We start from the raw sequence: 12,986 nt of genomic DNA, 5'->3' as shown, positions 1-12,986 counted from the left end.
GAGGCGCACTTGGTCAATTTCTCCATTTATCGTGATCGCGGACCCTGGTGCTTTGTTTCCCTCCATACCCTGCTCCAAGCGGTTCTGCTTCGCGTTAGGCCACTTCCAGGCGCTTCCCTCTATCCTGATCTACGCCGTTCCTTTCAAGTTCGGCCTACCAAGCGATCACGGCCTAGACGACGGTCGAACCCTGCCGCAGCAGCGACAGATATAATCTCAACCTCACATCCTTTATGTGTCTCTTCTGGATGGGATTTTAAAGACAACGAGAGAGCTTCATCAGGTCGTCAACACTTTCACAAAAGATCTCTGAACTTCCTCGCTTACCTAATTCCTGCTCCAGAGCCCACCACCGGACCCCAAGCTCTGACGCGCAGGCCAGCCGATTCATCCGTGTTCTCCAGTGTCAGCAGCTTTTCCAGCCTTACTTGAAAATAACGACATCATCGTCAGGCCAGCCGGACCCTGACTGTCGCGATCAAAGAAGAATGGCAGAGCCTTCTTGTTCTCTGTGATCGTCCTCCAAAGTCAACACATCTATTAAAATGCCCAATATGCGTCCTAACTTGCTTAAGCGGGCACAGAGCTCCACCACTCGCCAAGTTAGTAATTTACTGCATTCCAGAAACAACTCGCCACACCCTCAGCCGGACACTGTTTCGGGCCTCAAAGCCATCGAGGAGGAAACTCTTCCAAAGTACAATGCGGAGAGTTTCTACCCTGCACGTCTGGGGGAGACATTGAATGATCGGTACAAACTTCTCGTGAAGTTGGGCTTCGGCATGACCGCAACGGTCTGGCTAGCACAAGATTTACGAGCGTAAGTGTCCCTATGGCCATATATGGGCTAAGCCCCGCCGCTCACACATTCTCGATAGAGACAAGAACGCTGGAAATCGGAAATATGTCACCATCAAGATCAATGTCAACAATTTAAGCGAAGAGTTCCTGAAAGGCCGGCGTGAAATTGCGCAGAGACTCCAAACGGCTAACCCCAATCACCCTGGCTATAAGCATGTTCGTTTCATGCTCGACACGTTTAAGGTGAAATCGAGGGGTGGGGAACATCTGTGCATAGTGTACGACGTCCTCCGCGAACCCATTGATATGTGCATGGAGAAGTTCCCTGGGCGGCGCTTCAACTCCGAGAAACTCCGGAAGCTGCTACCTGCACTCCTACTGGGTCTTGATTACATGCACAGCGAGGCTCACGTCGTGCATACCGATCTCAAAGCCGACAACATCATGATGGGGCTTGGCGACCCGTCAGTTCTCGACCGTTTCGTACAACATGAGCTCGAGCATCCATCTCCGCGCAAGATGCCCGATAACCATGGCCGGATCATCTATACATCCTGCAGTGATTTCGGCGAGGCTCCGTCAGACGCTGTAATCGAATCCGCCAAGATCACCGATATTGGACTTGCTCAGTGGGGAGACGTCAAAAACACCAAGCCCATTCAATCCAATGCCTTTATGGCGCCGGAGGTGATCTTACAGTGCGGCTGGTCATATCCTGCCGATATCTGGAACTTGGCTGTGATGCTCTGGGATTTGTTCGAGAACTTCGGCTTGTTTGACGGCATCGATACACGACCTGGACATTACCGCCCTGAGCAGCACCTAGGTCTTATGATCGCACTGTTAGGTCCACCACCACCCGAGTTCCTGAAACGGGGGGCCAAAACATCGAACTACTTCGACTCACAAGGCAATTTCAAGTACCCCGACTATATAGCTAAAGACCTCACTTTCGAGTCGTCTATAGCGCGGTTCCGAGGAGAGGAGAAGGAGCTGTTTATTGATTTCGCACAGAAAATGCTCAAATGGGTGCCAGAAGAACGGTGGACGGCGAAGCAGCTACTCGAGCACCCGTACCTGACAAAGGAGCGCGAATACGTGCCGACGCCAGCACTAAGCCGTGCATCAACAGAAACCTTCAACTCTGGTTTGCCATCACGTTCAGGCACACCAGGACCTACCTCACACCCACTCCTACCGCCACCACTGATGCTATATTCTAAGAATTCCGAGAAGCCGTCTCCCCGGATTTCTCCCCCAGAGGCCAATGGGGCCAAGCTCGAGAAGTCCGTGTCCATACCAACCCCGTCGGACCCAACCCCAATGCCGTTCCATCTCAAGAAACGAGATACGGCATTGAGTGATAGTGCAGCAAGATCCCCGCCATCAAAACCTGTTCCGCAATCAAACAAGTGTTCACAGGAGCTGATCGACTCAATCCTGAACAGAGGAAAGCCCAATGCCCACAAGCCTGCCGAGACGAAACCAGAAGAAAACCCAGCCACGGAAGGTAGTCCTTGATGTCAACACTGCGCTTGCTTTGTTCTGCAATTTCATTTTCAGTCGGCGAACGTGGTCGGTTTTCATTTGCATGGAGGGAGTCTGCGGCAGGTCAATGAAGGACAGTCTAGCGGGGAAATGCATGGCGGGGCTATGGGAGGGAACTGTAATGATCAGCTCGGGGAGGCTGGGTTTGCGGAGCGTTCGTCCGTAACAGCGGGCAATCGGTGCCATGTGCTGTTCTGTGTCTTGTCTTTACCTTTGGGCGTTCAGTTAGCCGGGACAAAGAGCAGAGAAATGTGATTTGCCATAAAGAACTTCAACCTTTTCAAGGCCCACTGTTGACAGCTGACGACTCGCTTGATCCAAGATCAGCAGATCTCAGGGCTAGACAGTCCTGCTTAATTCCATGAGGCTTTATGATAAAATGATGCGGACGACAATGGATGCTTGTCAACGTCGATAATTTTCTAACTGTGCTGTGGCTGGTTTTCTCAGACCTAATTCGCGTTTCTTCGTACAATCACACACTGCTGCTGATGTACCAGGAGCAGTATGAATGGTAATAGTACTATGTATTAGAATTTCATGCCCACAGATGGCCATATTCGAGTTCAGGCTACTAGTAGTCGATGGTTGCAAAACAGTCCAGACACGGACACGGATGCGGACCTGGAAAGTGCTTCGATTCAGTCTCTCATGATTGATTATTCCTACCCAGCTCATTTCCTGATGATGTCTCATTCTCTCATTCTTTCCTTTCTGTTCTTCTTTTCCCTCCCCTTTTTTCGGTCTGTTCAGCCGAACTGTATCCTTGTCTTCAATGGCGCTACATAGACATTTCTTCCCCGATTGTGAGATGAGGGCTGACACAACGGGGAGGCACGAGAGGGCAGGGGGTTCATGTTCGTTCGGAACTCAGTAGGATCTTCCCGTCGGATACTCCGGTCTCACAGGCGAAGGGCTGGCATATGTGCGCGAGCGGCCCTGTTCACAGCCTATTTGTGACACAGAGTGCTAGGGACGGTCGGTCAGGACACCGCATATCGCAGGCTGAACTGCGACGAGAAGTAAATGGAGTTGTTGGATAGGTTGGCGACGGAGGGCGCCCATTCTCCGTGACAACGACGCCAGCAGCAACCTGGATGTTAGCCCTACCTGTTTGCACTAGACTGGGAGGTTCCAGTGCAAAATACCCTCGTGATCAAGTGACTGCAATCAGGAACCAAACACTGAATTGATAGTGAATAGGTTGTCTGGTCCCGTCCTATCAATCAGGATGCACAACTTGAACAGCAAGATGGAGTAGTAACCTGGACTACGGTGACGCATACGAGCAGAGCACAACATACTCGCCCGGTACTAGTACTCATCAGCCGTCAACCCCCTTCTATCAATTTCCCTTCCACTTGAAGTTCGGCAATCGGTGTGGGGGTATCCAAAGAACCTCCGACAGGAGTACAGCCTTCTTGAATGTGTGCTCATAAAGCTTGATGTACCAGCACTGCGGTGAGTAAATGGGAAGATTATAGTAGCAGGAGATTGGTGCGGGACGAAGCTCCTGTGCTATTTGATGAGGTGATTCGAGAAGGGAGAATCGGTGACCCCTTGCATCCAGGCAACTCAACAATAGGTCAGTTTTCTCATCTCCAGGATGTGCCTGGTACCAGGTAGGTATCTATTTGCCTTGATTATGTTTGGAGGCATGGGCAGAGCCACACCGCCTCTCCTTAAACATTTATCCGCTGTTGACCCCCTTGCTTTCATGCCTGGTTCTTGTGGGTTTTCGAAACTGAGAACACATGCATTGCCAATACTACCGAAGCCACCTCCTTCTAGAGCTTGGAGGCCATAGCACAATCCCAAGCACGCGACCTGGTTTTTGAATGTAGTACGCTTCTACAACACCCACATTCAGTTACCCTTCCCTTCCGTCCCCGTGTCGTTGGACATTGATCCTTTCTTCGGCCCGCAATGGTACACTACTATGCTTTGGCGTTGGTGGTGTTGGCTATCACCATAGCCATTGTCCGAGATTGGATTGCCCAGTCTCGACAGGATCGGGTATAGGCTTATCCACTGTTCACGAGGAAGAAGCTCCAAGTTCTGACCACAATCAGGATTTCAAGACACTTACCAGGATCCATGGGTGTCTCCCACCACCAAGGCTGAAAAATCAACGGCCATGGGGCATCGACCGGCTTGAACAGATATTCAGAGCCAACGCCGAGTCGAGACTTATGGAACTTTTCCTATTCCATTTTCGACAGGCAGGCAATACCTTACAGCAAGTGTTCCTAGGTACCAGTGCCTTTGGCACCATCGAGCCAGCAAATCTGGAAGCGATATTGAGTACAAACTTCAAAGGTACCTAACTTCCACCCCTTTTCCAGTAAGTGGCAAGGCTTTTGCTCACAATCTTATGTTCCAGATTACACCATGGGCCCAAGACGAGACATCACATACCCAATGTTTGGGGAATGCATCTTCAACCAAGAAGGTGCCGCCTGGAAGCGGTCGCGAGATTTGCTCAGGCCACAATTTGCGCACAGGCAATATGCCGATTTGGGCGTATTCCGCGAGGCTGTGGCTGATCTCCTGGATGCTATACCGAAGTCAGGGGTGGTCGACCTACAACCACTATTCTTCCGGCTAACTCTCGACACGACCACTGGATTTCTCTTCGGGGAGTCTGTTCGAAGCTTGCGAGCTCCTGACAAAGCAGGCGAGCAGACCTTTGCCGATGCATTCAATATAGCCCAGGATTATGTCGCAAAGAGATTCAGACTTCTGGATCTCTACTGGCTTATTGATGGCAAGAAGTATCGAGATGCATGCAACAATCTTCACAAGTTCGCGGACGAAATAATCGAAAGAAACAAGCGTGATGGCGACGTTTCACCCTGGAAATATACATTTCTGAATGCAGTTTCTGCCGAGATTCCAGACCGCCGTGTTCTTCGAAGCCAAATCATAAACCTCCTGGTGGCGGGCAGAGACACTACAGCGGGTCTCCTTTCTTGGACTTTGTATGTCCGAGTCCGACTGGAAACAACCTATGCTTTGGGCTTCTCTCTCAAACTAACATATTGATTTTATAGCTTTACACTCGTTCGATATCCCCGCGTCCTATCCAAATTGCGCGCCGAGATTGCCCATACATGCCAGGAGAAGAGGGAATTGAATCGGGATGACCTTCGAAACATGCCTTACCTCCAAAACGTCATGAAAGAAGGTATGTGCCGTGTCGTATCCTGAATGTCCTAATGGCTGTTTTTGATAGACAATAACGGGGCCGATACTGACACTGACCACCGGCAGTGCTTCGCCTTTATCCCTCAGCTCCAGTAAACACGCGCACGGCCATGACCACGACAGTCCTACCGACCGGCGGCGGTCCGGACCGCAAGTCTCCCGTCCTCATCCCCAAGGGCTCAGCTGTCGCGTACAGCGTGTATTCCATGCACAGGCGACCCGACCTCTACGGCATGGACGCCGAGATATTCCGTCCAGAACGATGGGATGAAGCAGATATGCCATTATACCACAATCCAACGAATGCCAAGTGGGGATACTTGCCATTCAATGGTGGTCCAAGGATCTGTCTGGGCAGTACGTCTTACGAATTTTGCTAGACCAACCATGATTTGAAACATCTTGACCAGGCTAACATCTACATCTACATCTAGTGGATTTCGCTCTGACTGAGGCCGCCTATACGATTGTTCGTCTGATCCAACGATTTCCAACCATTCAGTTGCCGCCGGGCGAAGTCGTCGAGTTGACTGGAGTGGAGAAACAAACGATGACACTGGTCATGTCCATTACCGACGGCTGCAAGGTGGAGGTGCAATCCTGAGAGAGGTAGTCAAGACTCAATCCAACTCGCACATCATGACCCTGTGGCTATAATCGAGGCTCCCTCCTTTGGATCCCTCTTGGGGCGCTCGTCTGTCTCAATTCTCAACACCGTTGAGTTTCCGTAAGCAATGCAGGAGCCTTGTTTGCTCGCATCGACCTCAACAACACCGGTGTCTGCCCATCTCTGCATAACTTCCACCAGTGGAACTTGGCGTCCCAGTCCACCACCCAGGCCTGGGTAAAAGATACTTGTCCACTAATGTTCAATCCGCGGCCATGTGCTTTGGCTTATCTAGCTCGGGCAATCTCGGCATAAAATACATCCCAATGTTCTCCTGCCTCAAGTGCAAGGTCTAAACATGGCATGTGAAGAGTACGTGGATACCAGACAAGGGAAACAGCATGAGCACGGTTCCTTAAATGAACTTCTAACGTTGAGCTTTATACCTTTGGGACCATTGATAAGCGTCGAGCAGTTTGCTCCCACCAATCTAACTACCTAGCAAGCAGCATTCCTTGCTGAAACGATGACAATCTTATTGGATGCGAACCCCGAGACTGTCTAAGAAAATAAAAGCATCAACCTTCCACTGGCAGTCGGGCGCCATTGCTCCTGTCAGCATGTCTATGTCTGGCTTTCAGTTTCCGAAGTCGGCCCACTTCCACTCAGAAAGTATATACGCCCGGCACCCACTCTCCGTCACCTTTCTCCGCTGCCTCGACGCTGTCCAGTATTCTCTTCTTAATGGCATCTGTTGACGGCGGCCCAGCTCCAGGTTGCGTCTTGCTAGTATCGGCAACAAAGACCGGCACAGGTTTGTTATCTTCGATTGTCTTGAGGATGGTTTGACGTTCTTCCGGGGACCACCCTCCACCCACTATGATAAGCTTCACGCCCGTCTTGATGGCGTTGTGATCGGCATTGGTCCCGTACCCGGACGAAGGCGTGATCGGATTGCCCTGCAGAAGGGTTGGAATCTCCGAAACCGCCGCATCAGCAGTCATGCAAACATGGACGACTATCAATGAGAGTCAGTGACGAACGGATTTTTTGAAGCGAAAAGTGTGGAAGCAAGCCATCTGGATGGGACGGCGAGCAGGCATCTTAGTGATGGAACATCTTACTTTCGATCTTGGGCATGAGGTTCTTGACCATGTATTCGACATGATGAGGGACTTTGCCGCAAAGAACAGCATTGGCTGGTGCCTTTGTGGCAGATGCTGCTGGATCCATCTTGAGAGACCTTGAGAACAGAGACAGTGATATTTGTGAGATAGAGGTCGAGGACAGTACCGTCCCTGTCAATATGGGATAACAGGAAGAGCAGTGCCAGGAACTTTACGTGCTCTATCAGCGGGTTTGCAAGTCTGTTATCAACTGGAACAGTTTGGCAGTCTGAACCTCTGAGACTGGTACAAAGATGTTATTTGTGTGTAGAATGAAAGCGGCTGGAATTTGGACAGTGGGGAAGCAACAGATCGGAACTTGAAGTAGGAGCGGTCCGATCGAGCATGCCCGGGGCAAGAACGATCCAGCCCCCATTTGTGTTCCACCACTGCACAACTTGAACTCCGTTCCTGAAACAGATGACTTGTCTTTGACCATGCCGCAGCCCCAGGCGAAGCGAGATCAAGCAGCTTCCTCCCTGCAGAGCGCAGGAGGGAGAGTTGTTGCAAGTAGGGCAATCCTCATGAGTGGCTTGATGTGCGCAGCGCACGAGATCTGGGCTCAAGCAAGGCAAGGCCAACGCTTCCCTCGTTCCGCTGTCAAGCGTGGTGAAATAGCGGCTGGCTGCATCCCAGCTGCATGTAAGATCGGATAACAGGGCGCTGTGCTACCTGGGAGAATAGCTTCCCTCATAGGAGAATTCACGGCAACAAGCATGCTTAACAGATGTATCATTCCATCGTGTGCGATCGGGAGAGATTCCCGCCAGCTGCGTTGGACAGGTATCAGCAAAACAAATATGTTACGGAGCAGCAGCAAAGGCATTCAATGCATGTCTGCCGTAGAATCGAGCTGCAGCTCGGGCAGGCACTGAAATTGTGGAAGTGACAGAACTTGAAAGCGACCTGCATGGGCAAAACTCTGCAGACGAAGCAGCCTTTTGCGCGACTCCCCTGCAGCCAGTCATCTTGAAAAGTTCCATCCTAGGATATGGAGGGTAGATGCATCGTGGAAGGCCTGCACTCCATATTACCAGAGCTTCCCTAGAAAGTAAAAGCTGGCATGCTCTCCTTCTCCTCCTTTTTCATATGACACAAAACAGATACGTAGACGTGGCCTACAGCCTGCGGCGGTGGGAGGTTGGTCAGGGTGGAAGAATGCTCGAGTGGGTTACTGAAGGAGAAAGGAAAGTACATGGACAGCTTTTGAACGGTGCTCAGGCGGGTGGCATCAATCTGATCTGGCACTTGACCGTGTACGTTCGCAGTGATGTGTCCGTCCAGGGCGGACCGACGACGGTTGCTTTTCGACTGTCGGTGTGGCACGGTGTGGGCATGGCTAGGCAGCCTCCACGCTGCAAGGGCGTCGTGACGAAGGAGGACTGTCATTCGTCAGCTCGTAGCAAGTCGGATGACTCTCATGCATGGTACTTCGAATGCACTGCAGTGTTGAGAAGGAATGCCTGCGCTCCTGCGCTGCGCTCTTGGCGCTCCAACGCTCCTACCCCGCACTAACGTGTTACACCTTATGTACTTAGTTCTATTATCTCTACTTACTCTCTCTCTCTTTTTACTTAATATAATTATACGTTTCTACTAGGTTATAAGGCCCGGGTTTTCCCCTAGTACTAATATATTAACTTCTAACTTCTCTAATTAACTATATTAAGCTACTATTATTAAGTTACTATTCTTTACCCCTTTCGACTACTTAATCTTTATAGAACTATCTTAGCTAACCCTAGTAAAAGATCTAGAAAAGCTATAATAGATCTCTATTAGAATTCTTACCTCGTCTTCTACCTCTTTAGTTTCGTTCTCCTATCTCCGTACCTTTGCCTAAGATAGCTAACGTCTTATTTAAGCTTAACCCTATATCTCTATTAAAACTAGCTTCTAGGGATAATAACTATAGCGAATAGAGACTCTTATAGACCCTCGCCTTTAGATACGCTAAACTATAGAACGTAGTAAGCGAGAAAAAGATATAAACTAAAGAAAATTAAGAGTAATAGGAAGAAGATAATACTAAGGCCCTCGTTATACTACTATCTACTATCTATATCGATCTTACCTTAACGATTACTAGATATAATATATTAGCTAAAGCTTAGATAATACTTATAGAAAGATTTAATCGAAATACTAGTAATTTAACTATCTACCTCTGTAGAAATATTATAATATTACGCTATAAGAATAGTAATAATCTCTAGAAATATCTAGATAAGTTTTACGATCTATAGTAAAAGATATAGAAGAGGTACTAATCGTTAAACTAGAAAGTAGTAAAGGCTATAAGACTAGTCTTCGACTCGAACTAGATTAAAGGCTTATTCTTTCTAGCTACTTTACCTAATACTATAGATAATATTATTAATAACTTAAATACTAAAGAGATTAGTAAGTTCGTCGATATTAAGCCTAAAATACTCGATATTATCGAAAAATATCTCTATATAGCTAAACTCTAGACTATCTACTATATCTCTACTACTCGCTTCTATTCTAAAGGAAAATAAAATATTTAAGAGAAAGAATAGGTTAAGTATATATAGTGTAGAAAGTATAATCTAACCTTTATTAGATATATCTATACTAATTATAAATATCTTAAATAATACTAGACTAATAAAAAGGCCGAATAGCTATTATTAACTATACTACGACTATTATCGACTATAACTTAGCTATCTAGACGAGCCTATAAAGCCCGAGCTATAGACGCTAAGAAAGAAGATAAAAAAGATAACGACGTAGTAGTATTTAGCACTCTAGTATTAAATCCTATTATTACCTATATCTAGTCTATCTTACTACTATACTAGCCTATCTATCACGAACCTAGAAGCAATAGGTGTATGATTGATAGAATTGCAGTACGAAGACTATGAAAGAGAGTTGCGCGGGCGCACGAGGTAGATATGTACCGAGGCGCGCTAAGGCCTCTTATGCCAAGCCTTCGGATGAGTTAGCAGCCTAGTTACGTGCTAGTCACGTGGAAAGGCTGCGCTTCGTGTCACGTGTAATCGTCCTTGAACCCAGAACCGTGATATCTCCCCCCCCCAAACGGGCGTAAGGTCTCGCGTAGCGCGTGTGTAGGCCCAATACGTAGCCTCCCTAGAGGTCGAAGTATTAATAATAATGTGTTAATACTTTAGTTATTATAACTAGCTTACGTAGATTTTGCCTAGGTCTCTATCTTTAGGGTATTATCTATATCGTTGTCGATCTAAAGAGTAATTCTATCGATTATCGCTAAGGTTTATAGTATCTGCTGTTATAAGGTGGCTATTAACCTAGGTCTATAGAGTAACTTCTAAGTCTTAGTTGGTATAGGTTCCTGGAAGGCCGGTTTATAAAATAAAGTATATTCTAACTAGTCGATAGAGCGATGTTAATTAGTCTCCCTAGTTCTCTAATAACTTCCTAGTCGGTTTCCTTATTCGTTAAGGACGTCGAGGTTGCTGTTTATCTTCTACCGATTAATGTCGTTTCTCTAGTCCTTTATTAAAGTTGTATCCTACTGGTGGGCTAGGCTTTCCTAGATATTGTCGATAAAAGTCTATTATAAGTTCTTCGTAGTTAGGAAGGATATTCTTCTATAGTCTCTAATCCTACGTCGATCCTTTCTACTTAACTAAGTATACGAGCTTATCTCTTTTTAATTTTAAGTTCTATATAGTCTCTACTTTATATTCCTAATACTTACTATCCTCTCGTAGTACTAGTTCTAGTATAGGCGGTGCCTATATTTATCCTAGTAACGGGTCGGATACTATAGGTCGTAATAACGAAGTATGAAAGATATTATGGATTCTAGCGTCTTTAGATAGTCGTAGTCGATACGCCCTCGAATTAATAACCTAAATTACTTCGAATAGCCTCTTATTCTTGAAGTCTAACTTCTTACTAGGTCTCTCGGTTTTAATATTCTTCGTATTTAACTATACGAAGTCTCCTACTTTATAGGCCGGTATAGGAGGCCGTTTATCTTATCCTTTATATCGAGCCTATGCTAGAGATATTTGTGCTTTAGCCTCGTTATGGATACGTCGTATTTTATCTGTAAAGGCGTCTGCTTACTATGTATCTTTAATACCTATCGATAGTGTCGGTTTAATAGGCGAGGGTGGTTCGATACTAAACCGAGGGTATAGGCTATAATTAGCGAAAAAGGGGGATACTTAGGTAGTATCGGATATATATATATATTTACGGCAAATTCGGCAAGTGGAAGCTAGTTAACCTAATTATCCTGGAGGTAGTTGTAGTAGGTACGCAGATACTACTCCATGAATTAGTTCGAGTTCTCTAACTGCCTATCGGTCTTAGGGTGGAAAGCACTCGATATCCGTCTGGAGATTTGAAGGCGGTTATAGAGTCTTTTCTATAGTTTTAAGGTGAACTAAGTGCCTTGATCGGAAGTAATAAAGTCGGGTAACCCGTGTCGGCTAAAAACGTTCGTTATGAAGAGCTTTGCTATACTTAACGAATCTATTTTAATATAAGATATATAGTAACGCTATTTAGTAAGCCGATTAGTTACTACTATCACGTTAGTGTACGTTACTCCGTTCTAGACACTTAGTGGTAGGTCTATAACGAAATCTACTGCCACCTCCGTCTACGGGCGTTATAGTACCGGCAATTGTATTAGTGTCCCTAGTTTGGTATCTCTAAACGGCTTTAACTTACGGTAGAGATGGTAATTCCGAACGAACCTCTTAACGTCCTTAGATAAGTCTAGCTAGTAGTATATTTAGTTAAGAGGTTCGTAAGTACGAGCTCGTCTAGGATATCCCGATAGCGGGGTATTATGATAGGTCTTAATAATGGTTATTCGTAAGCCTTTATCGTTCGGTACCTATAACCGGCTACGGTGATAGATAAGTCCGTCTTTTTCTTCGTAGTCGGCTAGGGAGATTTACTGGTCTAATATATTCGGTGGAAGCCGTGGTAACTATTTCTTTAGGGCGTCTAATATAGCCGTTAGGATTTTGTCGTTCTAGTAGGCTTCTTTTACTTAGGTAGGTATCGACTTATCGTCTTCTTATGTATCGATGGTAAGGAGATAAGCGGCCGATAATTTCCTAGGAGAAAGCACTTCTCTAGCTAAATTCGACGTCTTTAAGATAGTCTAGTATTAATACCGTATACGTTCGTCGTCGGGTCTAGGTTAGTCTTCGGGACGTCGGGTTAGGCTATCCGGTTTAGTATCTTATTTTCTAGGTCGGTATTAGATTTCGAAATAGAACTTAGATAAGAATTTACTCTATCGAGCCTAACGTCGGTTTAGTTATTTTATCGATATGAAATATTCGAGCGAGCGATAATCTAATAATACTTTAATAGGTCGCTTAGGATTAGTACCGGCTAGTTTTAGTCTCTATTCCTTAAATACTCGAATAATAGCTAGTAGTTCTTTATCGTATATCTTATAGTTATACTCGGCTGGGCTTATCTTCTTTAAGAAGTAGGTAATAGGTTTTAGTCTCCTTTCTTTATCCTTCTATAAGAGTACTCCTACTACGACGAGATCCGAGGTATCTACTTCAACCTACGTATCCGTATTTAGATCGAAGTGTTTTAGTATAGGAGCTAAGATAAAGTATACTTTAAGCTTTTCGAATATAGCTTAGTAGTCGGTATTCTAC

The 12,986-nt window shown here is 46.3% G+C and overlaps 3 protein-coding genes across 3 annotated transcripts; 2 read left to right on the top strand and 1 right to left on the bottom strand.

Moving 5' to 3' along the window:
• The first annotated feature begins 38 nt into the window (after positions 1–38).
• HMPREF1120_00304 (non-specific serine/threonine protein kinase) lies at positions 39–2,800 on the top strand. The gene is made up of 2 exons (XM_009154298.1): positions 39–820; positions 879–2,800. The coding sequence occupies exons 1-2, from the start codon at positions 546–548 to the stop codon at positions 2,320–2,322; spliced, it is 1,719 nt and encodes a 572-aa protein (XP_009152546.1). The 5' UTR covers positions 39–545; the 3' UTR covers positions 2,323–2,800.
• Positions 2,801–3,715: 915 nt separating this feature from the next.
• On the top strand, positions 3,716–8,063 carry HMPREF1120_00302 (cytochrome P450 alkane hydroxylase). The gene is made up of 6 exons (XM_009154296.1): positions 3,716–4,365; positions 4,422–4,668; positions 4,733–5,330; positions 5,403–5,536; positions 5,623–5,913; positions 5,991–8,063. Exons 1-6 carry the CDS (start codon positions 4,276–4,278, stop codon positions 6,158–6,160), a joined length of 1,530 nt encoding a protein of 509 aa, XP_009152544.1. The 5' UTR covers positions 3,716–4,275; the 3' UTR covers positions 6,161–8,063.
• On the bottom strand, positions 6,829–7,396 carry HMPREF1120_00303 (uncharacterized protein; the record flags this gene model as incomplete). Its single annotated transcript, XM_009154297.1, has 2 exons — positions 6,829–7,181; positions 7,288–7,396. The coding sequence occupies 2 exons, from the start codon at positions 7,394–7,396 to the stop codon at positions 6,829–6,831; spliced, it is 462 nt and encodes a 153-aa protein (XP_009152545.1).
• Positions 8,064–12,986: the final 4,923 nt, after the last annotated feature.

The sequence above is a fragment of the Exophiala dermatitidis genome (genome assembly GCF_000230625.1).
Source record: "Exophiala dermatitidis NIH/UT8656 unplaced genomic scaffold supercont1.1, whole genome shotgun sequence".
NCBI lineage: Eukaryota > Fungi > Ascomycota > Eurotiomycetes > Chaetothyriales > Herpotrichiellaceae > Exophiala > Exophiala dermatitidis.
The sequence above is the reverse complement of the archived record's forward strand: the minus strand, read 5'-3'. Positions and strand labels throughout refer to the sequence as shown.